Source organism: Aureobasidium pullulans (genome assembly GCF_000721785.1).
Source record: "Aureobasidium pullulans EXF-150 unplaced genomic scaffold scaffold_16, whole genome shotgun sequence".
Classification (NCBI taxonomy): Eukaryota; Fungi; Ascomycota; class Dothideomycetes; order Dothideales; family Saccotheciaceae; genus Aureobasidium; species Aureobasidium pullulans.
Window position 1 is genome coordinate 310,785 of NW_021941036.1, and position 24,509 is coordinate 335,293.

General features: G+C 51.5%; 9 protein-coding genes across 9 annotated transcripts; 6 read left to right on the forward strand and 3 right to left on the reverse strand.

Moving 5' to 3' along the window:
• Positions 1 to 166: 166 nt before the first annotated feature.
• Positions 167 to 2,067, forward strand: M438DRAFT_357499 (uncharacterized protein; the record flags this gene model as incomplete). The annotated part of the gene is made up of 5 exons (XM_029907175.1): positions 167 to 337; positions 450 to 570; positions 613 to 947; positions 977 to 1,603; positions 1,702 to 2,067. The coding sequence occupies 5 exons, from the start codon at positions 167 to 169 to the stop codon at positions 2,065 to 2,067; spliced, it is 1,620 nt and encodes a 539-aa protein (XP_029758172.1).
• A 525-nt stretch (positions 2,068 to 2,592) lies between these two features.
• On the reverse strand, positions 2,593 to 4,993 carry M438DRAFT_367454 (uncharacterized protein; the record flags this gene model as incomplete). The annotated part of the gene is made up of 3 exons (XM_029907957.1): positions 2,593 to 4,028; positions 4,082 to 4,685; positions 4,816 to 4,993. The coding sequence occupies 3 exons, from the start codon at positions 4,991 to 4,993 to the stop codon at positions 2,666 to 2,668; spliced, it is 2,145 nt and encodes a 714-aa protein (XP_029758173.1). The 3' UTR covers positions 2,593 to 2,665.
• A 778-nt stretch (positions 4,994 to 5,771) lies between these two features.
• M438DRAFT_66574 (uncharacterized protein) lies at positions 5,772 to 6,461 on the forward strand. Its single transcript, XM_029910234.1, has one exon. The coding sequence runs from the start codon at positions 5,896 to 5,898 to the stop codon at positions 6,343 to 6,345; it is 450 nt and encodes a 149-aa protein (XP_029758174.1). The 5' UTR covers positions 5,772 to 5,895; the 3' UTR covers positions 6,346 to 6,461.
• M438DRAFT_357501 (cytochrome b5) lies at positions 6,354 to 7,106 on the forward strand (the record flags this gene model as incomplete). Its single annotated transcript, XM_029907176.1, has 3 exons — positions 6,354 to 6,404; positions 6,550 to 6,611; positions 6,812 to 7,106. 3 exons carry the CDS (start codon positions 6,354 to 6,356, stop codon positions 7,104 to 7,106), a joined length of 408 nt encoding a protein of 135 aa, XP_029758175.1.
• A 563-nt stretch (positions 7,107 to 7,669) lies between these two features.
• On the reverse strand, positions 7,670 to 9,690 carry M438DRAFT_278875 (SH3 domain protein; the record flags this gene model as incomplete). The annotated part of the gene is made up of 3 exons (XM_029901036.1): positions 7,670 to 8,565; positions 8,617 to 9,582; positions 9,651 to 9,690. The coding sequence occupies 3 exons, from the start codon at positions 9,688 to 9,690 to the stop codon at positions 7,670 to 7,672; spliced, it is 1,902 nt and encodes a 633-aa protein (XP_029758176.1).
• Positions 9,691 to 13,451: 3,761 nt separating this feature from the next.
• Positions 13,452 to 14,081, forward strand: M438DRAFT_66613 (uncharacterized protein). The gene has a single exon (XM_029910235.1). It carries the CDS (start codon positions 13,643 to 13,645, stop codon positions 13,964 to 13,966), a length of 324 nt encoding a protein of 107 aa, XP_029758177.1. The 5' UTR covers positions 13,452 to 13,642; the 3' UTR covers positions 13,967 to 14,081.
• Positions 14,082 to 17,531: 3,450 nt separating this feature from the next.
• M438DRAFT_347686 (DUF455 domain protein) lies at positions 17,532 to 18,745 on the forward strand. Its single transcript, XM_029905959.1, has one exon. It carries the CDS (start codon positions 17,594 to 17,596, stop codon positions 18,668 to 18,670), a length of 1,077 nt encoding a protein of 358 aa, XP_029758178.1. The 5' UTR covers positions 17,532 to 17,593; the 3' UTR covers positions 18,671 to 18,745.
• Positions 18,746 to 18,860: 115 nt separating this feature from the next.
• On the forward strand, positions 18,861 to 21,567 carry M438DRAFT_347687 (uncharacterized protein). The gene has a single exon (XM_029905960.1). The coding sequence runs from the start codon at positions 18,965 to 18,967 to the stop codon at positions 21,089 to 21,091; it is 2,127 nt and encodes a 708-aa protein (XP_029758179.1). The 5' UTR covers positions 18,861 to 18,964; the 3' UTR covers positions 21,092 to 21,567.
• A 459-nt stretch (positions 21,568 to 22,026) lies between these two features.
• M438DRAFT_323592 (amidase) lies at positions 22,027 to 24,415 on the reverse strand. The gene is made up of 5 exons (XM_029903018.1): positions 23,962 to 24,415; positions 23,049 to 23,914; positions 22,805 to 22,997; positions 22,545 to 22,746; positions 22,027 to 22,492 (listed from the first exon to the last, which is right to left on the reverse strand). The coding sequence occupies exons 1-5, from the start codon at positions 24,169 to 24,171 to the stop codon at positions 22,236 to 22,238; spliced, it is 1,728 nt and encodes a 575-aa protein (XP_029758180.1). The 5' UTR covers positions 24,172 to 24,415; the 3' UTR covers positions 22,027 to 22,235.
• Between the last annotated feature and the right edge of the window lie 94 nt (positions 24,416 to 24,509).

Below are 24,509 nucleotides of genomic sequence, written 5' to 3' on the forward strand. Positions count from 1 at the left end.
AGGTCGTTCTTTTCTAACAGATTTTGCTCTTGCAGTTTGTCGGACACTTTCGAAGTGGGCAGGAATGGCTTGCTTTGTGCTCGGCCACTTAGTCTTCTTCCTCAACCTCGATCTGCTGTGCCATTGCACTTGCGTCCTTACTTAACATGTTACGAACACCCTTGAGATGAGCCATGAGACCATTCTTGTCCTTGAAGAAGGTCTTGCTCTTGCAACTCATGGGGCACTTTCGAGGCGGCCAGGAATGGCTTGCGTTGTGCTCAGCCAGCTTCTGGTAGGTAGTCCAGATTGTGCTATCCTCACAGCTTGGCCGGTTGCATTTGACCCCGGCAAAGTCGTGCGTCTCTCTAATGTGTTTCGCAATTGGGCTCTCAGCACTCGAATCTAAAGGGACGATCAAGGTGCCAAGGTTATCGTCTTCTCTAGCTTCCCCGAACTTCTTGATATAGTCGCTGAGCTTCTTCATCGTCGAGGCCAAAGCTCTATCAGGTTTGATGGTACAGTGGACGAACAAGACAGAGCCAGGGCCTGCGTCGACCTCCTATCCTAATCTCAATTGCAGCAGGAGGAGTGGGTGACCTCGGGGCAGCCACTCATGCTGTTAGATGTGAGCCGCCCTGGACCGCAGCAGAGGAGGACTTAGCCGATCGTACGACCATGGCATCAATACTGCCGCGATCGCCGCGCACCGCATTCTACGCTACCACAGACACATTACCAACAAGGCCACTAAGAAGCGAAAGAGCAGAGAAAAGGGAAAGGGAAAGGGAAAGGGAAAGGAAAATGCGGCAGACCAGGACGAAGATGATGAAGTTGAGAGGGGAGGCCAAGTTGGCGAAGCAGACTGGGAATCTGCGCCCGCTGTAGATCCCACTCCTGAGGAGCTAGAGACACATGACCAGGATGGGACGCTGCTAGACCCCACTGAGCACAGCCTTTGCCTGTGGGTAGGTATGCACCCGAGTGATGCTTCCAGTTTCCGTTCACAAAGAGCGCCGGTCGGCAAAAACCTCGTCAGGAGCAACATGTTGAGCATTGTTGGGACCCCTCACGCAAGCTCAAGGTCATCCAGACCAACTCAAAAGCCTTACGAGTCGCAGTGGTCATCAAAGTTGGCGACATCAAGAGTGCACCGCCAGCCGTTTTCATCGCCCTGGAGGACGGCTCCAGTGTGTGCCTTTTGAAGAACTGCAACAAGGAGGATGTGTTCTTCTTTGAAGACTTCAAACACGACGACGAAGCAGATCGCGAGAAACGTCGTCAAGGCTGGGCCATCCTCTACCGCAACCGCGTGAGAGAGCTCACAGGGAAGTCAACTGTCACTACTGCATCTGTCTCCAACACCCTCGCCAATAAACACCCAGGCATCAACAGCCATCCAGGCATTAGCCTAGGAAACCAACTCAGCATGTACGGCGCCGCATATCGTCAGGGCAAGGGCATCTGGGCCATAGGCGCCATGCGCGACCTGATCAGAAGAGCAGACGCTGGAGATCTGGCTCACCGCCCTGCCATCACCAACAATCTCAACATCGAGCGAGTCTTGGACCTCAAGCTCGACACCTGGTACGACCAGGCCAGAGAGGCCGTGAAGGAGCTCTGCGTATGTAGTACGTCTTCCTTCTAACGGTTCCATACGCTAACACAAGATTCGCCAGACCCTTTGGCCGCAACTCGAGCAGAAGCTACTTACGCCTGCAGAAGTCATGGAGCTGGGTATTGGTCTCCGTGCTGGCGAGGTCGTGCTCGACTATCGCATACTTCGCCCCTTCCTGGTCCAATGGATCAGAGCATGAAAAGCTCGCGGCAAGTGTCCGAGACGATGTCTGGGACATTCTGGGTCCTAGCAGCCCTTCTGTTGTCGGAGGCGGTCCCGGACCCGACTCCATTCCCCTCTACCGCCATGCCCGTGACGCCCTCATAGAAGTGGCCGCTGGAGTCGACCGCCAGCACCAAGGCCTGCTTACCACCGCAGGCACAGCCTCTGTGGAGGTCAATTCTTTGGCCCAGCTTTACGAAGAGTTCAAGAATGCCCATGATACCGGCACTGCTCGGGTCACTGTGTAACAAGCCTTTCAGTGCGGCTCCAGTCAAACGAGTAGCTCCGACAGATGTACGTGAAAAGGCAAGAATCAATTCGAACCAAGGTCCCGTCCACTGAGAGTGCGAGTGGGTTCGACTCTCACTGGATCCTTAGTCTGAGCGACAAAACTTTGTGCATTTTGACAGGCCGTTTCGATCCGATTAGGGGGCGCTGAAGGAAGGTTATCTGAAACCCCAGTTCTCTGATGACGCATCGTCCGACGATACCTAATACTCTCACTCTCATCAAAATATTGTGAACACCTTTGAGATTAGCCATGAGGCTGTTCCGGTCCTTGAATAGGGGTTACCAAAACAGCCAACCAGAAACAAGTCGAGCAAACCAAGAAGATGACTCCATTGAAAGTCAAGCCATCGCTCGTCTTTCGGTCCTCGGTGAAATTGAGCTGGAACAGAAAAGGTTCATGCATTGCAATGATGACTGTTTACTACTGACTACAACAGAAACCACAGAATCCATCTACTTTGAGATCATTGAACGTGGAAACTGTCACGCGCTTCTAGCACAGCCTGAGATTTGTGGAAAACCATACCATAATACCGTAGCCCTCAGCCCATAACTTCACTTCTTCTTCAGAGCCATGTCGAACTTGGCCTTGCCCTGCTCCAGTATCTCCTTCTTACGGATGAGAGACTTGCGCTCTTCAACCAGTTGCTCGTCTTCAGTAGCCAGCAAGTAGGTCTCTTCATCAGTCATGCTTCCGAGCTCCTTGGGTGACATGGCTTTGGACAGAGCTTCAACCATGCACGGCTCGATGATGTGTTTGGTCAAGTAGGCAACGAAGTGCTCACGCTGACTGCGATAGTACACCCAGCTGACGGTAAGGGCATCCTCCGCAGCCAAGCCATCGACCTTGATTGGAATTTTGATGTCAAGCTTTGGAACCTTCGTGACACGAGCTGGGGAGCCGCCAAAGTTGCCAGACGCAACAGGCGGTTCAACAACAGGACGCTTGGCGCCTTCATCAGCCTTGCGCTCCAGACGTTTAGCGCGGATTCTTTCGATTGTAGCAGTAAACTCCGGGTCGTAGGTCATGAGCACACCGCGTTCGACCAGAAGGAATCTCTCAAGTGCCAGCAGAGCTTCCTTCTTATGCTGAGCGAGCTTGAGACGAACATTCTCGACAAGTCTTACGGCTATGTCTCGAGGAGCGATTTGCGAGAGGATCTTTCCAATGAACTTGAAACACTGCTCATTGAAGTTAGAGATATGACCCTTGGCAAGACCTGACCAACGGGCTGACTGCTCATGGAAAAGCTCATCAACAATATCAGGATTGAATACACCAGACAGCTGGACTCCGCGGAAGCGTTGCTCGACTGAGTGAACATGAGCGATGTACTCTTCGTAAGTCCGCTTTGTCTGGTTTGATGCGTAACCATTGTAAGGCCAAATCAAAGTGGCAGGACCAAGCAGGTCGTTGTCGTTCATATCCCATTCGCTGGGAGTCTGAGTGATGTTGAATCTGGATCCATGACGACGGATTGCCACTGAGAATTGACCGTGGGCTTCCTGTACATGAGCCCTGAGGCGACGACCATCGGTGTCGATTTCAGCTGATTGCTTGCGTGGGGACATGCCAAAGAACGGGTCTTTCTTGTAGTTGCCATCGACGGCGACATCAACGAGACGTTGGAACTTGGAAGCGATGTCGACAAGAAGGCCGCGATGCTCCAAGACTGTGCCTCTACCTGGACCAAGTTCGTCAAGCTTGTTGGTCACTTCCTCTAATTTCTCGTTCAAGCTCTTCTGGAGATGAGGTATGGCGGACTGAACGTGTTTGTAGAGCAGGGTAGCAAGACGTTCCTTGAGGGCGGGAACTCCGATGTTGTTGTAGCCCAAGTCCTTCCACTTGCTTCCAGAGAAGAATGTGTCTTCAGCTTGGTCGCGTTCCGATGCAGAGAAGTGCATCTCCTTTTCTGATCTAGCCGAATCATTAGTTGTAATTCAAATCGTTTGCAGAAGGACATAGCATACCTGTTCTTGACCACATGCCAGCCGTGACCCAGAGGCATCTCCTGATTTCTAGCCAAATCCATGTATGCCGACTCTAGTGCACTGTCTGATCCAGGGCCATCAGGTTTGGTAATGACACCGAGTGTACGGACGGCAGCCTTATTGATCATCGAAGGTATCTGCTGGAGTTCGTGACCATACGTAGCAGAAAGGACAGCGAGGAGGATGGTGCTGTCTTGATCAATGTATGACTTGACCAGCTTCTCGATTGTCTTGATGTCCTCAGCAGATTGAAACTTTCCTTTGGACTTGATGAGACCAGGCGTGTCAACCAGTGTGATTGAAGGGCGATCAGGCCCAGAGATTGCGATGCTGAGCACGTCGTAAGAGAATGCACGACGGTCGTTCGGGTTTGCAGAGAGAGGCGGAAGGCCCATAACTTGAGTGGCCTCGTTGACAAGCTCTGCTAGCTTGGTTGGCTCGAAGGTCTTTCCCTGGCCAAAGTCCTCCAAGCGCTTGCGATCTTCTTCAGAGGTGCGATTCGTACCAGGTATGATGCTGACGGAGATGGAAACCTTCTTGGCGTGACGAAGGACGAACTGGGTAGCGAAGCGAGTGCAGAGGCCTGTAAGGAAGCAAAACCGTCAGCCTTCTGTGATTCTGAAGCCATAGAGGCCTTTCACTTGCTGCAATGCAGAAAGGGGTTGGGGACCGAGCAAATATCCAAGGAGAGCCCACCGGACTGAACAACTTACCAGCATCGCGAGGAAATGGTATGCCTGTCAAGGCTTCCAAGAGTGAGCTCTTGCCGGATGATTGATCACCGCACACGACGATCTGAGGCAGTGGAATGATATCGTTGATGCCCACTGAGCGAAGATCGTCGACGGCATCAAGCATGTTGCGCATGTCGTCAGTTTGAAGTTTCTCCATGTTGGCAGTTGTGTTGAAAGTCTAGACCACACAGACTTCTGAATTGATGTGATGGGGTAACTATGTTGGATGCGTGCCTTGCAGAGCGCGCGATAGAAGTAAGGTGAATGAAGAACGACAAACAAGAGCAAAAGTGAGACGAGTTGCAAGCTCCAGCCTATAAGACCTCGCGCGTTCGTTCACATAGAACACAAGAGAATCGAATCAAACTGGAAAATCAGGTTCACTTGTGGTCTTACTAAAAGTGCCTACCTATTGCAGGAGAGTGTTCTCCCCTTGTCTGCTCAGATAACTGCCTTCCGTGTGCTCAAGTTTGTCACCGATACTGCTTTTAAAATGCACGATGTTTTTCGAAAGTAGAGCTAGGTCCAAGGAGAGGGAGGGCGTCAAACAGTCGCTCTCTGTGGACGAAGTCCTCCTACTCAACTTTTGCACATGGGGAGGTGTGATGGCAAATCTGTCACTCGTAGTCCGGATACATGTCACATCTGTTCTGGCATTGTCTCCGCGTCGAGTGAATGGTTACCGTTGTCAGCTGTTGTCACGCACGATTCTGAACTTGGATTGCGAACTCGCGCTGAGAGCTCAGATGGGGTGGATCAAGATGAGGTCCCTCAATGATCACGCTTCGTTGTTTATGGGGACTTACGCATGACACCGAAACGTGAAAACAATGCGTTGTGTTAACCGGCCAGATACTGTATGTATTCCATGTCAATATTCTCCTCGCCTTGCCGACTGCACATATCGCGACAATCGAGCTTGGGGGGGTGTGGCCGGGATATTGCGTGTTCAAAGAGACCGAGAACAAGATAATCAAAATTAGAGGCTTCGAGACAGGAGGCTGTCGCGGAGATTAACCTCGGGCATATGGCGGTGACCCCTCATGGCGACAGGACTTGATGTTTTGTGACAATCGGATGCCGATGGAAGTCAAGGATGATCAGTTTGAACAAGAGAGCGGAACTCAAGATGGTCTGAGAATCTTCAGAGCGGAACGGGTGGAAAGGAAGCCGCAGCGGAAAGTGTTTCCAGATTGGAACTTGCCCGAACAAGGAGAAGGGACGCGATGTGGGGGAAGAGGGCTGGGATTTGGCTGGGCTTCGTTCAACAAATCAGAAGGCGCGCATTTTCAAAGGGGACCAGTGGCAGCGAAGCAGCCGGGGAAATCAGTTGATAGCCCGCGCCGATTATCTGCTGAGTCTGAGAGAAACTGTCAACTTCTTCGTCCCTGCTCTGCTCCTCTATACCACGACCCTTGTCACCTTTCCCGACTCGCTCACATTCGCTCTCACTCTGATACACTTCGGTCTCTCGTCCTTGTCGACCCCATAAACACACACCACATATAACCGCCGCCATGTCTCAAGAATTCACCTACTCGGACATTTCCGAGCACAACACCAAGAAGGTGAGCAGATCCACGAGGAAGTTGGCAGTCGCATGAAAGAGAAGGAGCAAATGTATGGGAGAAGTGGAACGTGTGCGCGCTGCCAACATACTCAACAAACGCACAACCAACTTGTCCAAAGACACCCTCGGCTAACGCATCTCAGGACCTCTTCATGGTCGTTCACGACAAGGTCTACAACTGCACAAGCTTCGTCGATGAGCACCCGTACGTTTCCTCCATACCTCTCCCATTGAGCTTCTCCAACGAAGCGCCCAATCCTCCCAACTCCCTACCAAACCCCACCCAAAACCCCACTCTTGCACAGAGTACCACAAGAAAAAGGAATCCCACACCCACTACACCACCCCCTCTCTCAAGACAAAGAAAGCAAGGAAAACACCACGCTAACCAGCCTCTCACAACAGCGGTGGTGAAGAAGTAATGCTCGACGTCGGCGGCCAAGACGCCACCGAAGCCTTCGAAGACGTCGGCCACAGCGACGAAGCCCGCGAAATCCTCGAGGGCCTCCTCGTCGGCACCGTCAAGCGCCAGCCCGGCGACCCTGCACCCAAGTCCTCCGCCCAGCCCACTTCCACCAAGACAAGCGGTCCCGATGCCGCCGGTCTGGGTGCCGGTCTTTACGCCATCCTCCTCGTCGGTGGTGCTTTGGCTTACTTTGCCTACTCTTACCTTCAGGCCAACGGTGCTGACAAGCAGTAAATGTTTGCTCTTGTCTTGTCGCCTTGATTGGTTATGAGTAGAGTGGAAGGGAAAGGAATTACTGGACGACAGAGAGCAGAAAAAGTGAAAGCGAAAGGCCTGGGTACTTGAGAGAGCATTGAGAAAGATACCCCGAGTACTCTCTTGATCCCGGGCAGAAAGAGAGCAATTGACCATGAGAGATTGCGAGCCTTGCGCAGATGCAAGCTCAAAGAGCAGGGGGAGTTTTGAATTCTCCAACCATAGCGACACAGAAAGGCGTTCTACTTCCTAAACGACTGTGCCTATTCTTCAGTAAACAAGGAGCTATATTTTTGGCAATTGGGTTGACAATTTACATATTTTGAATCCGTTTTCACGATCAAATTTTGGGAGTCCAGTAGACCAAACAGTGAGATAACATACGAGTACACATGGTGAAGGAGGATATACTTTGGATATAAGGTCTGCTGAGTACATAAAGGTCAAGGAATTTCGCATGGAGATAACAGTGGCTACTCCCTAAACATCACTTTGCGACGACGACTGCGAGCATGTAACTGCGTTTGCGCTTCCTCCCGCGTCTAGCGGTAGTAGTCGCTAGCATCGTCACCTCCAGCTGGTGGTGCGTACTGCTGCTGAGGTGGCTGTTGCTGTCCCTGTGGTGGTGCACCCTGAGGGTTGTATGCCTGATAAGCTGGTGCCGATGTAGGCGGTGCAGAAGGTTGGCCACCTCCCAGACTGGTATAAGACTGGTTGCCATGCTGCTGGGGCGGGTATTGTGCAGGGTATGAGGTGGTTGCTGTATCCTGAGGTGCTTGAGCCGAGTATGCGGAAGTCGGACTTTCAAAGCTCGAAGTACGTTGTCTGATCGGCATCTGCTGTTGCTGTGGAGGAGCAGGGGGTGCGTTTGTTGGTTGTTGAGGCTGCGGTGTAGAAGTGTAGTTCAGGGGTGCTGGTACCGGGGCACCTGCACCATAAACATTGTTGCGACCATCAGTCGGGCTTTCGTACGCACTCGTGCTGAGCTCTTGCGGGTTTCCCGAGTTTAGAGTGTGAATACTTTGAGGGCGGTTGTTGTAGGGATGCATGTTCGGGTTGTATGCACCATCTCCTGGAGGAGCGCTTGGACCGGGACCCATGGGCTTAGGGCTTTGACGAGCTTCCGGTGGTGGAGCACCATTGGGAAGAAAGTGGAAGGGGGCCGGTGCTGGAGTGGCCGATGGGTTGCTCATTGGGGGAGGATAGGAGTAAGCGTTTTGAGGTGCCTCGGAGGGTGGTGGTTGGTTGTAGAAGCGCTGGTCAGGGGGAGGGCCCTGTGGAGGGTAGCCAGATTGCATTGGAGGATAGGGGTTGTAGTAGCCCCCAGAATGTTGTCTGGCAGGGGCGGCGTATTGTGGTTGTGACATGGATGATTCCAAAAGGGCTTCGTAATCACGACGAGCCTTGATGAACTTCTCATTCAGCTGCGTGAACTCATCTGTCGAGCGTCAGTATCAAGTTCTCGCTCTCGCATGTTCAAGCAACTCACCCTTCTTCTGCGAGTACTTTCCAATGAGCTCAATTAACTTGGGTCGGATTGACAAGGTCTGGTTGTACAGATCAGTGATCTCGTCTTCGCTGCCTGTGTCCCGCGAGTTCTCTCCCTTGACACTGAGCAGAGCCAACAACTTCTCGACATTCCTGATTTGTGAGAAGACATCGGCCTCGGTCTGAGCATCTCTTTCAAGCTCCTCTCTCGTAGGATCTTGCAGCTTTTCAACGTAGTTCAGCGGGAAGATACCAGTCTGTCCACGCAAAGATCCTTTCCACCAGTCCTTGTATACCGATTCAATCACGGCAATGACATCGCCCTTCTTAAAGGCCAGCTCACCAGGCTCAGAAGGAATGAAGTCGTAGAGAGCCTTGACTCGGCTGACAGTGGCGGCTGTCGTGCCTTGTTGGGCATCAGCTTGAGGCTGAGGAGAAGTTGCCGAGGAAGCCTCAGGTTCAGGTTGAGAGCCCTTGTCCTTCAGACTCAAGGCAAGTGCCATTTGCAGCTCTTCCTCTTCCTTGCGACGGTCTGTGTCCTCGATTTGTCGCTTGACGGGCTTGCTTGGAGGAGCAAGACCGGGATTTGAAGAGCGCAGCTTGTCGTAGGCTTGCTCCATGATACCCAGATCGGCGTCTCCCTTGAACATGTCTTTCCATTCTTGCATGCGCTCGAGGATCTTGCTCTTGACTTGCTGGTGTGTATTGCGATCGGCGGCCAGACGAAGAAGGGCTTCGGTGAAGGAACGGGAGGATAGCTCTCGGTGAATGGGTGCACCGCAGTTTTGCGACAGAGCATTGGCGAGCTCGAGGGTATACAGCTGGACGTTGGCGTTGCGGTGGGCGAGGCGCTTGATCAAGGCAGCCGTGACAGACTGGGGCCCGGTGGGCGATGTCGACACGCGATCGCATACATCGAGGATGAGAGCCCAGTTCTCCGATGTCAAGTTCTCGTCCGTCGCCTTGGCTGTGATTGCACTATTAGTCCACTGTGTCGATACATAGCTACGTCGTTGTACGGGAGCAGCCACTCACTGACGACCTCGTCGAATGTGTTTGCCTGAGCGCGAAACATGCCGGCTCTGTTTATTCGCAGGGGTTGATCTAGAGCAGTTGTCTTTCTCACTTGCTGGAAACAAAATTCCTATGTTGCTGCCTGAGCACAAAGATGTCTAGTCGAGTTGTTAGGTCGCTCTCCGCAACGAGGGCATGTGAACACCCCGGAGTCCAACCGCACGTCATTGCCGAGCTGTCTGCCTCATAAACTCGCCGCCACCACCAAGCATTGACAAGCATATCTGCCTGAAGGCCACGCAATATTTTGTTCACTGCCACTATCAGATCGCACTGCCTCCCCCTCGACCAAGTTGTCTGCCGTGAGAGTGTTTAATCAAAGCGGTTTCGAGGATCTCGAGAGCTCTTCAAATTCATGTCATGAGTACAGTACCTACACAACCCAAGTTTGGACATCTCACAGAGTGGCCAAGGTCTCGCCTCAACAACACATGGACTGGACGGCATTGTTGTTGAAATGTGCAATGAAACTCAGCTATATTTTCCTGTGGTAGGATTTCTTTGATATAGCGACACATCCATGTGATGTCTTCGAAAGCAATCATTCGCCTGTAAACGCCCATTGCTCTCCCCATTTACTCTCGCCCTGTAATGCTACCGGTGTGAAAGTCAACACACCAGATCATAGGTGCTTGACACCCACCAGAAAAGGAAAAGAATTCTTCATCGGCCATACCTTGACACTACCTAGCCTCTGAGCCTGGACTCAGGTATGGCCCAGACTTTCCAGAGCCTCATGTCAGAAGAGATACATCTACATCTCAGTGATGGCCATGTCGTACCTCATAGAAGAGAAAAAGAAAATCGCCCGTTATTTAAATGCTCAGAAATGCTCGAACCGTCGTGCAGTTCAGATAATGTGCGATGTCGATCAGATGCCCTTGTTCTTTCGTTCCTCAGCCCTTGCCTGGCGGGCCGATCGTACGAGAGGTGAAAGCGTTGCCAGCGGCTCTGCCGTTTGGATGAATTGATGCTGAAAATCATGTTAGTGAATATTCTATAGCTATTGCTACGCGTCGGCAAAGCTTACCATGAGCAAGTCGTGTGCGCTAGCTCGCTTGTCGGGATCAACCTTGAGTGCAAAGGCAAGGAAGTCGCGGAAAATGGGTGTCAGTTCCTCCTCAGCCTTGATTTGAGGCGTACCATTAGTCGCAATCAGATACAAAGCTCTCAGAGGTGATTCGTTGAGGTATGGTGGCTCGCCCTCGATCATTTCAATGGCCATGATTCCGAGTGACCAGATATCAATCTTGCGGCCGTACTCCTTTCGTGTCACGACCTCGGGCGCCATCCAATACGGCGTGCCGACCATGGTAGTACGCTTGTGTTGAGACTCGTTGATTTGTGCACAGAAACCAAAGTCGGCTGCATGTGGTTAGTCATTGCTTCTCCATCGTGTATCAGTACCACATACTCAGCTTGATATTTCCTTCGAGCGATAACAGGATGTTATCTGATTTGATATCGCGATGAATGACTCCCTTTGAGTGGAGAAATTGAAGACCGTGCAGAGTCTGGATAATTGTCAGTGATCACACTCGAAAAACTCAAATGATTACAACATACCTCGCGACACACGGCTGCAATTTGGGGCTCAGACATCATGTTGAAGGTAACCACATCTGTCAGACTACCACCCTCCATGTACTCCATTACTACCCACAAGTCGCCCTTGACCAAGTAGCTGTCCATGAAGTTGACAATGTTCTTGTGCTTGCTGTCCTTCATGACCAGAATCTCGTTGATGATCAAATCCTTCTTAGGTTGTTGTTCCAGGTTCATCTGCTTGATAGCGACACACTTGTTTGTACCAACTTCATAGGCAGTGAAGACACCACCAGAAGCACCTTGGCCAATCTTGTTGAGGTTGCGATATTTCTTTGTAGGATCCGCAGGTGTACAGATTGCGTTGAGCTTTGCAATAATTTCGCCATTCTGCTGTTGACTTTGGCGCTGAGGGCGTTGCCTTGGGCGAGGGACAGGACCAACACGAGCTTCTTGGCTGGGCATAGGAACAGCTTGAGGATTCGGGATTTGGACATGCTGGTTTGTTTGAGGAGTACGCTGGCTCTGCTTGCGTTCAAGAGATGTCTGGTGGAGCGCTGCCTGAGCGGCAGCCATAGCCTGTTGCTGCTGTTGCTGATACGCGTAAGGTGATGCGGTACCAACTTGAGGCTGGTACTGTTGCGCCTGTGTCGCGGTATTTGATCTTGAGCGGGAAGTCGGAGGCTGTGAAACTTCGTTGATAGTCGGAGGAGCATATTGAACAGCAGGATATTCCTCCTGGGGCTTCTGCTGCTGAGGTGAGGTTGTACCAGGAACAGCGGGGGCAGCGCGAGCAGGAGCCATACCGGTGTTGAGAGGAGTTGCACCAGGAGGACGTGGAGCTGCACGCAGAGGAATGGTGTTTCCACTGGGCATAGTAGGAGACATAGGACCAAGACCGAGACCGACATTACGCGGGACAGGAGGAGCAGCTCTCGGGTTCTCGAAGCTATCCTCGTTGTTGGGTGGGAAGCGAGGACTTTGAGGGGGGCTGACAAGTGAGTTGAAGCCTGAGCCAGGTGTGACTATTGGCGATGTAAGGCCGCTCGGGGGTGACATGTGCTGAGGTGTGTCGCGCGCATGAGCCTGTCCAAACTTCTGCCAGATGCCATCTTCAGGGTTCTTCTCCGCGTTCTCCTTGTAGAAGGTAACGATGTCGACAATTGCCTTTGGGTCACGTTTTTGCTCCTGCTCGGAAATACCAGCGCTGGCCAGAATGCTTTGCCATTCACGAGGGAGACCCTGAAAGAATTAGTGAATTAGCCCATGTTGTGACTGGGGCGTCTGAGGAACTTACAGTGAATTCACCGGTGCGGTTGTCGACGCCGACATGGGTGATGTGGACAGGGTTCTCAGGAGCGGAGATGGTGGGTCGGCCGGGAGACTTGAACAAGCTAGATATGCTGAAAGTACTCTTCTTCTTGGCCTTCAGCTCGTCACTAAGGCGTTTCGAACTCTCGGGACGGGGTGACAGGCTGTCCATAGGACCGGCGGACGAGTTGTTGCGAGTGAGTCGGAAGCTGGTTGAGTGTCGCAATGAGTTGAAGCGTGAGCCAGCGGTCTGCGACCTGAGGGAAATCGAGGGGCGTTTGGGCTGGGTAGGGATGGCTTGGGCGTTTGCAGAGTGGGGTGCAGATAAGCCGATGGGAGAGGGAGAAATCGAGTGCGAGGCGGCGCTGAAGAGCGAGATGGAGTCCGGACGAGCTGCACCGTCCGGCGGTACGACACGCAGCTGGGGGTTTTCGTCGGCAGCGTGCTCTGCGAGATTTGCGAGGTGATTGTAGGAGAGGCCGTTGTGGGAGCGCAACTCGGGCTCGGAGGTGTCGCGCGCAAGATTGGGATGGGTCGGCCGGCGAGATTGATTGGTCGTGTGCGACGACGTGTTGTACTGGGAGCGGACGGCAGCCGAGGCGCTTCTGCGTAGCTTGGGCGGGCCTTGGGATGATTGGTGGCCAAGCGACGACGACGAATACTGCAGCGAATGCTTCCTCAGGAGTTGCTGAGGTTGTGCGGAGGAGTCGGCCATGAAAGGAGGAGGGAGCGGGACTGCGGACAAAGATGGGTGGGCAAGCGAACGTGGGTGGTGGAGGATGCCCGAAACAAGACGCTTCTCGACACTGAGTCCTGACAGCACGCGGCGACAAGGGTCGGATACAGGACACTGCTGCGGGTACAGCCGGTCGTGATTTGTACAGCCGTCGAGATGCAAGGAATAGTTAATGAATCGCGGCCGGCGACAAGTGACACGCGAAAGCAGGGGAGACTGCGTGCAGCTACGGAAACTGGTCTGGCAATATACAACTTTAACAATGAGAAGGCAGGCGTGACGGCAGAGCCCAATCACATCCGACAACTCTCAAATCCCTTCAATTCGCTTGTTTTCGCTCTCATAACGGCCGCCAACGATCATGGGCCCTTCTTTGTCCTTGCTGTCCTCCATCTCCACTTGCTCTTTTCCACCCTCTGCCTTTGCGGCCCCAAACTCCCCAATCGCCTTGGCGGCCACCGTCCAACTTTCAACCGATGCACGATGCTTTCGCTCTATCGGAGCTGTCCAATTTCCTGTTCCTCACCATCTCCTCGCCTTTCCCCAGCGCATGTGTCGCGCCAATCTGTGTGAAACGCTGTTTCCGCCACATGCTCTATCCACTGGGCTGATGGCTATTACCTGCGTCCAGAGTACTTTGCATCACATCCACCACCATCACCACCAGACCAACGTTCATGCTTGATGCATGTCCACCGAGGCCACGTTTTCTTGCCGCGTAACAAGCGTTTGACGGCGTGGCAGCTAGACCCCGGTTCTTACTGACCTTTGCAACCACACCTGAAGCCTATCTTCTGAATTCCACCGTTTTTATCACTTTCTTCCTACTGTGTTGCTCTCTATTCAATCAGAGCACAAACACTATGTACAGCAGAGTTTGTTCCATTAAGCATCTACTTATTAATGGTTACTAAGTTAAAAGGGCCCTTTGGAAGTTGAAACCACTGTCTGCGGCCCCTCCCGAGCAGCATCCACAGACGCGTGTTCCAGTCTTCTAATTTCTTGCCGGACCCCGTTGCCTGTGTTTTTATCAACCATCAAGATTCCTGTTGAAGATAGATTGGCTTGTCTCGGGTGGAAAGAGTAGTCTGCAGACGCCGCTCGACTCCGATATTTTGGCATGTGCCTCCCTGCAAGCCTCCTTACAGCCTTCGGTGTGTGTTGGTTCTGCGTTACAGGAAACATGCATCGGCTTGCAGTATGCATAGTCAGGCGGCCGGCCCCAAACCTGTCCTAGGTCAGAGGGTGAGTGTCAAAAAAAGATGCTCTTCAATTGTCCGGAGAAAGCCCCTCTCGTGAAGCTGCGATTCATGTCGATATACTCTTGCCTTGCTACACGCTTTAATAGTTAGCCGAGCAGCGTGCGGCATCGAGTTCTGCTTTGTGCTCCATACTCGGTCCTTACGCAGGCGGCGCAAGCCATCTCCGTATTCGATGCCCGCACTGCCAAAAACGACACGGCAGCTTTCGTCAAAATCCTCCCAACTCCAGCAACCGACTTCATCCCTTCCATGCAGAATTGACCTTGGTTAGACTTTGGCAATTCTCCATCGGATGGTGGCCCGCGGTGCAAGCTAGTCAAACCCCATCACGATTCAGTCGCATAGAAAACCGGGGCAGTGGGCAGTGTGTTACATCCATTCTGCAATCTAAAAGAGAATGGGCATCGACCGTTGATCTCTTGAAACAATCGAGTCCAGTGCTCAGTCGATTCGGCAAAGCAACTGATGCCCCCTCAAAATTCCATAAACATCTATGCATGCTCTTCCGTAGCCTGAGAGAACCACCAACCTCCACAACCCCCTGTGTCGTCAGTACCCATCACACCATAGGCACCCCAGTGGATGACTTCCTTTTCGCATCGCATGCAGACGTTGTGGAATATGACCACTTGATCAATTCTGAAAATGATCACTCAAGCGCGAACCTGCAGCTCAGGCTCTGAAGAAGATCTGCTACACAGAAGGATCGCTCTGGGATGATTTCAGCATGCGACAGACCCACGTCGTACAGCCCGATTGCAACACCTGGCAACGGCCATCCTTCACCCTCTTCGGCAATTCTCAACGGATGACAAGTGCTGCCCAGACGTCCATACTTCAGTGACAGCTCATGTCAATCCAGCGGCTACCGGCGTCGAGTTGCATGTGCGATAACGCTTGGGGGAGCTGTCGTAAAGCACACTGATCAACAAGCAGATCCGGGGCCGGATCGCCTTTTCGAACACAGGAACGACGTGGACCGCTCCCGCATGTCAATTTATCCTCAGAAACCATAGGCAGGGCTCGTTGAGCCCGAATACCCGGCTATCAAGGCCTGAAAAGCCACCAGGAACAGAAGGCTGAAGGGGCGGAGAAGTCACAACACTCAAGCATGATGCCCTAATGTATAGTGTGATGGATTAAGGGTACTCTCAATGGACAAATTTGTTGCCCGGAATTATCTCGTGCATTTCGATGGAGATATGTCAACATAGCATGAGCTGAGACTGCTAACGAAGATCCAGGTAAAGTGATGAGGAGGCTCATGTTTCTTGAGGATGACAGCGTGTTCTCAGCACCCAATGTTGTTGCATTTTATCACCGTCAAAATGCACGAATCAAGTCGGACATAGTAACCTGCCCACTGAAAGACAACGTGAGGCCAGACTCCCAGTGGACGTTCCCGGGATATGAAACGATCTCTGCAATCCGATAGAACAACCAAAGCTATGCCATGCCATGCCTGGTGTGTGTACGTGATTTAACCCCCTGTCTGCAAATCTCAATCATCTCATCTTCCCACCGCCCTCAAGCAATTACACATATCAAAATGCAAGATAATATTCGAATCATCATGCTTGTTCGGTGAGAGTTTCCTCAACTTGACTCCCATTGGATGTTCTCATAGTTTCGAAATAAATTGTGCATTCTGATGCGCCTAAACAACCGGCACAGGTGCTGCTGCGAGAACTGAGAGGGTCTGCCGGATGTACAAGACTTGGTTTACGATCTCATCTTCCTACCAACCCTCAAAGATCAACATTGAAATGCAGGAAGACATTCGGGTCACAACGCCTGTCCATTGAGAGTCTCTTCAACATGCTCTCTCACTGGACAACTACATGGTTCTGAACATGTCTTGATTCATGGCTATCATTCCTCTAAGGCCCATCTATTGCGGTGGTATAACCGTCTTTGTCGTTAAACGTGACGTTGTTGGTCGTTCATAAGCATCGATACTAGGTCCTACTATTGTCAGTATACACATAGGGAGAGGAGTATCTGATGAGGTGGCCTACGAGCTGTCGGCGTTTGTGCTGCTTAACGGTGGCCCACTGAATGGTAACCACACCGTACTTGAGTCTCAAGACGGGCCTGTATACAGCTTAGTGTACTGCCATATACAAACTAAATAAGGCGTGCCTACATTGCGTCTATGGCACCGTAGTGGGCGGGATGCTGGCCGTAGTAGGCGTGCTATGTCTCATCAGGATCAAGGTAATGACAAGGTAGTAACAAAGGGTATGTTCAACACTAACCACTGTTCGGTACAAGGCAGGGTATTCCGACTCCCTCAGAAGACCCTTTCAATCGTAGGCGTCGGTGTCAGGGTAGTAGCCGCGCTTGCGGCACTCCTTGCTGACTGACAGCCAAGTAAAGCGCTCCCAACTCTGTCTAGAGGCCTCGGCCGCATCAGGGTTGTTGACGGGATGTCTACGCGTCATTGTTGATACAGCTCTAGGCTGGAAAGTGGTTCTTTTGTAAGATGGGAGGTATAATGCAGGAGAACGCTATGCGAGAAATGGGACCATGAATTGGGCCAGAACATGGTTGCAAAGAGAACAATTTGGTGGGTTTGTGGCACCAGGACGTGACAAGCCAAGAGGGCTACACCATCCTAGGAACCAATTTGAAGTCTTCACTTTCTTACCATGCCAAACATTAACGAGCTTACCTTCATAACAATCCCAGTACTCGGTCGATTACCTAGAGCGTGTACTTGGTGAGCGTCATCTGGTTCAACTCGCTGCTGGATGGGTAACTCTATGCATTTGTAATTGATTGCCGGCTCTCGATCGAGCTCTGTACCCGGTTTCACGATAGTGTTGATGAATTTGCCTTTGGGATTGTGGTCAAAGAAGAAGAGCACATCAATCCACGCCCACACCATCACCAACGCCGGATAATCGTCGCTACGCCACGGCCTTTCCTCGGCAATGCCAACCATATCTCCAGTTCCGCATCCTCGAACAATCTGAGAAGTCATCAACAATCCAAGGATACCGGAGCACATCATCTAGGAGCACATTGGCTTCTCCCAGGCCTCCATCATGCAGGGGTTCAATATGGGACGCTACGTCCCTCCCGAGCTCGAGGGCACCATGTCAGCCAATAAGGCCGTCGGCAAACATGCTCTGGGCAAAAGGGCCAACAAGATCAAAGAAGGCATCCTCACCGTGCGCTTCGAAATGCCCTACGCAGTCTGGTGTAACCACTGTCCTAAACCAACAATCATAGGGCAAGGCGTGCGATTTAATGCCGAGAAAAAGAAGGTCGGCAACTATTTTAGCACGCCCATCTGGTCGTTTCGCATGAAGCACTCTGCTTGTGGAGGCTGGATCGAGATACACACGGATCCTAAAAATACAGCATATGTGGTCACAGAAGGCGGCAAAGCCAGAGACACAGGCGAAGATCGCGTACGAGAAGGGGAAGAAGGCGTGCCCATTCTATCCGCCGAGGAGAGGGAGCGCAGGAGGCAAGATGCGTTTGCGGTTCTCGAGGACAAGAAGCAAGACAAAGCTCAAGAGAAAGAGCATGGCAAGCGTATTGTTGAGCTACAGGAAGTACGGGATCAACATTGGGATGATCCATACGAAGCGAACAAGCGCTTGAGAAGAACGTTCAGAGCCGAGCGCAAAGTCAGAGAAAAAGATCACGATTACTCGGAGAAGCTCAGGGAGAAGATGGGACTGGATGTTGAGCTGATGCCTGAGAACGACGATGACAGAAGACACGCTACGTTAATCGAGTTCGGAGGCCTCCCAGACGACCGTATCGATGACAGTGCATTGAAGGCCACATCAAGACCTCTCTTCCATCAAGATACCCAAGCAGAAGTAGCTCCAGCCAAGTCCAAACCTACCCACAAGACAAAGGCGGCTGCAGAGATCGAGCGTCGAAAGAAAGCATTCCAGCAAGAGATACGCGACAACTCGCGTGCAGCTGCTGACCCTTTCTTGACGTTTGGCAGCCTGGATGCTACAACTTTTCGTGCGATTGCTGGCATCAAGAGAAAGGCACCCAGTAACACCACAGATCAGAAAGACGAGCCAGAGAAGGTGCCAAAGTCGGAGAAGTCGCAATCAGCACGAGCACTTTCTCTGGTCGCTTACGATTCTGACTGAAGCACGACCAACGAGTTACGATTGCATTACAGGCGCTATATACCCATTTGAAATTATTCTTTGTCCTCGTACCAATTAATTATTGTTCATGGCATGTGACGTAGAGTCCAGACTTCGGGAAAGAACGCGTGCACGGTCTCGGCGCGTCTCTCCAGGCGCGTGCGATCAGTCATTCAAGGCAATCGTCCAAGGCAATTCCGAGTAAAGCAACTCTTTGACAACCAAATCAAGAGTATTCTTCACGGCATCTCGATCACAAAGCACAACACCTCACGAATGTCGAAATAGCCGAGTATGCCACCAAAGCAAGTAAGAGTGGACTCCGACACCATCTACCGCTCCGAGACTCCGTTACGACAGAAGAAGTTTCCAAACCGACGACGCAGTGTACGATCATCTGGTGTCAGTACTCCAGCTCCACTACGCCAGCAGTCCACCTTGACACAACAACCGCACTGGCCTGTATCCCGCACTTCGCCTGTCTCTGAAGAGGACATTGAGGACGACCACGAGGACGAGGACGGAGCATACGAAGAGGATGAGCTGGAAAGATCAAGACCGAAAAGGAAGAAACGCAAGAGTGAGGGCAATAGCGATGGCAAAAAACAGACAACCATGACACAGTTCGTCCCATCTTCGTTCATTGGAGAGCGCTATGACGGGCCGGCCGATCTGCTAGTGCAATTCGCACGACCCGACTCTTTCGACGGCGTTCGAGATTCACAATCACAACCAGCACTTGATTGCATTCAGGATATAGATCAGGATGACGAGGACGTGAACGCCGTCGAAGAAAACGATGCAGAGGTGGACGACGATGACACCCAACAAAAGGGACACAGCCAGAGGACACACACGAGCTCAGAGCTAGGCGACGAGAGAGTAGACTCAGCCTTCCCAAAACAGCAGGCACGACTGCGGCCAAGCCCAGAATTATCAGTACCCGTCATGCACTTGAGGACGCCCAAAAGAAGATTCATGTCTGAGATTCCCTCATCCAACACTCCACAGAGTGCCATCATATCCATCTGCTCAGCTAAGACGATGCGCTCACCCGACCGTTCGCCTCTGCGTTCCAAGAGTATTAATGCATGGTCGCAACATCACTCTCCCGAGGACACGCGCATGAGCCCTGTTCCCGAAAGTCCTGTCAAACCCATCTCCCCCTTCCGCCTATCACCTGTCAAGCGACGAGCCACCTTCCTCGTACCTGACAAGCCTCCAGCCCTTCAGCACCGTAGTACCATACCGGACTCTGAAGATACAGCCACCCAAGTCACCCCCTTCAAAAAGGCAAAGTTCCGCAGTCAAATACCTGATACCCAGATGGACATGTTCGGCGAAGAGATCGATCCCGTCACCGAGACACAGTATCCTGTTGACACCTATACGCAATATGGAGGAACATACTATGCAGAGAACGATTACAGCTATAACATAGACCCTGTCTGCAGCGCTCTGGACCGCGATGCTGCTCGCTTCTTACAGACCCAACGCTTACGAGATCAGGCCGGCTACGATGCCTTTCATAAAGCGCAAAGCTTCTCTCAAGCTGAAGAAGATCAAGCGGAACAACAAGCTGAAGAAGCACGGATTGAACGGAACGAAGAACCTGTCCCCAGCACGGTGCAGTCACAAGAGCTCGGCGATGACTTGCCTGTTCCAGCCTCGCAACACGAAACCCCAGCGGAGGAAGATGATTCACCGACGCAGTCACCACATTCCTCGCCTCAGCCTCCTCGCAGACCATATGAGTCTGACGATATCGAGGAATTGGATCTGACTGGCGACATCATACTGCCTAAGACCTCCGTGAGGGAAGTTATACAGATTCAATCCTCTCCGACTAGCAAGAGTGTCAGTAGCGGAAAGTATCCGTCTTCGCCACCACTTGTTGTCGAGAACGATGCACGTCTTCGAGCCGAAGCGGAAGAACGACTGAACAACGCCGAACGACGTTCGTCCCCACCTCTTCCCATCATCCTCCCACTACCACCCTCGCAAGCCAGCACAGTCGGTGGCACACAGCTGTTCCATTCTCTCCATAAGTTCGGCAAAATGACCGCGTATGTGAGCAGTAGCCCGCCACCTCAACCACCATCCACATCATCACCTTCTCCAGAAGCAAAACATCTAAGGAAGTTCCTCGCGATGTACGACTCTGATGATGATGCCGAGGACGATATAGATGAGGAACAACCACAGCTACCTAATTACGATGATGGCGACGATGACATGGATCTGGACTTCGTACCACAACGACGCCGTGAACAAGATCAAGAACCAGAATTCGAGGACGACAGTGTGTCGGAACATGACGGAAATCACACAAGGCTCAGGGATCTTCTGCCAGATACCCTCCTCGACTTCTCACTTCCACCGCCACCCACACAGAGCTCTGTAAGAAGTACAAGATCTTGATTTTGCAATGGAGAGGGATTGAGAAGGAAGACGTGGTTGAACAGACTTGACGGATGTCAGAACATGAAATGCAGTTTCAACATGATAAACAAGTATCTGTATTTCCTGATCATAAGAGTCGTGTGTGACTTTTCAATTGCCACTGACCATGTGCAGCTGTCATACTCTGTTGTTGTAAACGGTGTCCCACCCTCCCGAGCCCCATGGGTATCGACGGTCAGTAAAATGTCTAATCTTGCGAATAGCATTTTCCCTTACATCCAGTCGCTACTCTTGTTAAGCAACCCTGTGCTAAGCAATGATTCAACACACCTTATAGGTGTACATGGTGGCTTGGCGTCACATGTTGACATCCTATTGGAGCGACCAGCGCCCTGCAGTCAGTTGTGTATGAGTAGACCTACTCGAGTACCTGCTGGTACTACCAAGTAGAGTCTCGAGTATTGGGATCATCAGAATATATAATTAGATAATCGACAATCAGGTTCGAGACATTAGTAATGTCCGAGATGTAGAAGTTAGGATTCGTAAAAGATGCTGATTAGTAAGGTCTATATCTTTGTCGTCGACATATTCGGGTAGCACCTTAATTCTCTTCATGTAGTTGTAGATCTTTTAAGCCATAAGCAGTCTCTTCTCTGGCGTGTCGAAAATCGAGCAATATGCGTTCTGGTCATCCTTGAAGTATTGGCAGATCTCCTCTACTAGTTGGAATATGGTCTACGCTACGACGTCCCTTTAGAGGCTCTTCGAAGAGATGTTACATCGTTAGCGTCGACATCCTGCCATGGCACCTATCCTTCTTCTCCTTCTTCTTCGGTAAACCTAATCTTGACCATGTTGTTCATATGTTTGGACACGATCTAGAACTAGTCACCTTTCTTAAGACTTGGGTGGTTGTGGCGAAACTCGTTAATAACGCTTGCAGGAGGTGTCGATGGGCGAATTGGGATTAGTGTTCTTCCTGTTGCTAGTAATCCTATTGGAGCGACTAACGCCCCTGCAGTCAGTTGTGTATGAGTGTAGATTGGTTCTCTGTAGCCGTGGTTCTATCCTACATGCTCAGCGCTGGTATTGGGACGGCAGTACGACCTCAACCACCTCCAACAGCTTGCATACCACGATACTCCATGAAATATCCCAATCATGATGGCGGAGGTCTATCTCCAAATCTCGGCGGCGCACCAGGGTATCTATATTCATTCTCCACCGGGATGTTCTTTGCCAAATGGTCTTGGTAGCGAGGTGGGTTTCTGGGTCCGACCTTTGCGTGCAGTAAGTCCTCGATCGCGGATGCCCAGCGCATGAGCGTTGCTTCCTTCCATGCTGTGTGTTGGATGTTTAGACCAATGGGCATGCCGTCGGGATCAAGGCCGATGGGAATGGTCATGACTGGGTAGGCTGTGATATGTTAGCTCAAAATCTAGGAGGGAGAAGGTCGGAAGCGGCATACAAGCTTGAGCGGCGATTTGTTGGCCTGCACCGCGGACGTCGCAGAAGAGGAGTGCGTCGAGAGATTGTCGCTTGCCGTTTACGGTTGGGTGCAATGCGGCGTCGATACCATTCTCACGGCACTGTTTCTGCATGTGTGCGAGGGCCGAGTAGTAGGCTGGAGACTTGATGCCTTTTGCTTCCACCACTTCGCGGAAATTGTCCTAGTATCGTTGTTAGAAGAAGTAACAACGGAGTCGCTGAAGGGTTGGAGCGTATTACCTGGCCGGAAGGAAATGCTGGGTGGTCACCCGGATTGGCTCCTTGAGATCCGGGGTTCTCATCGTTGAAGCGTACGACGTCTTCAACGGTCTTTATATTGGTGTTCTTGAGCTTGCTAAGATATTCGTTCATCAGGTAGTAGCATTCTACCTTGTTGATTGTGAACTCGGAGACTTCTTCTTTGCCATGCTCCCTGTATATTGTCAGCGACTAGGACTTGGAGTCAAGTGTATTCTCAGCTTACCAATCCCATCCACCATCAGGTGCGATACGTTCCTCTGCACAAGGCATATCTACTGGGATAATTTCTGCTCCAGCATCCTTGATCAACTTTAGAACCTTCTCGGCAACACGTTTCTGCTGTTTTGGCACAAGCTCCCAGAAGCGCTTCATTGGAAGACCAAATTTTGCACCATACAACGCCTTCCTCGTTACCATATGATCGATATAACTTTTAGGCTGGCGTCTCTCCGGGACAGTAGAGAATTTGTCTTCTGGGTCTGCTCCGGCGATTGCGTCCAATGCTCGTGCTGCATCAGATACGCATCTTCCATACGTGCCAATTGAGTCTTGTGTTTCGGAGATGGGAATGACACCACTTCGGGAGGTCAAGCCGACTGTGGGTTTGATGCCTACAATACCACTGACCATAGCAGGCCAAATGACGGAAGTGTCGGTCTCTGTGCCAAAAGCAAGAGGGACGATATTACTTGACACAGAAACAGCAGAGCCAGAGCTTGACCCTTGAGGACTTCTGCTAAGCATATACGGGTTTCTGGTCTGCCCACCTCGTGCAGAGTAGCCGTTCGAGTAGATCTTGGAGCGCATACCAGCCCATTCGTCGAGATTGGAGTGTCCTAGTATGATAGCACCTGCCTTGCGAAGAAGGTGTACTATGTGAGCATCCTTAGGCACAACTGCCCCAAGTAATGCCCAAGAGCCGCCGGTCGTTTGCATCTTGTCCTTGGTCGCCATGTTGTCTTTGACCAAGACTGGAATTCCATGAAGAGGACCTCGAGTTTTGCCCTTTGCTCGCTCATCATCCAGCTGTTGAGCGATTTCGAGGGCGTCCGGGTTTGTTTCGATGACACACTCGAGGTAAGGGTTTACCTGTTCTGGTCAGCAGTGGCCTAAAATGCTCATACTACAATCTTTACTCTTCTGATCCTTTCCAAGCAGTGTTTTACAAAAGACACGGATGTCATCGCATTGGTGGAAAGTAAGTGCTGTAGCTCGTCTGCGCTCAGCTCGAAAACATCATTGCCATCACATTGAGGTACATGGAATACGTCCGGAATGTCGCCTTGAGATGCCCGTCTCTTTTCCGAGACCATGAAATACACGTCATCCCAATCCTCAGATCCCATAACCGCGACTTCGGTTGTTCAACGTTGCAAAGAGAATTAGATATTGAGTTGTCCACTGAACATGAAGGAGATGTTGTCGGTCTAGAATACTGAAACCAAGCACCGATTTTAGCCGAAAGCCCAAGCGTGAGGTGGAGATGAAGGATGCACCGCCATTTTCACCGCTCAAGACCATCGCGTCTGGTCCTGTGCAGAGAGATGATCGTGAGTATTAGCCTTGATAGATTCGGTTTTCTGCTAGAAGTGTATACAGAAAATCAAGTTGTAGAAGAGTAAAATGAAGAGCAGGAAGACCAACAACTTTCACGTCATCTGTGCACGGACCGAAACGCGAAGAC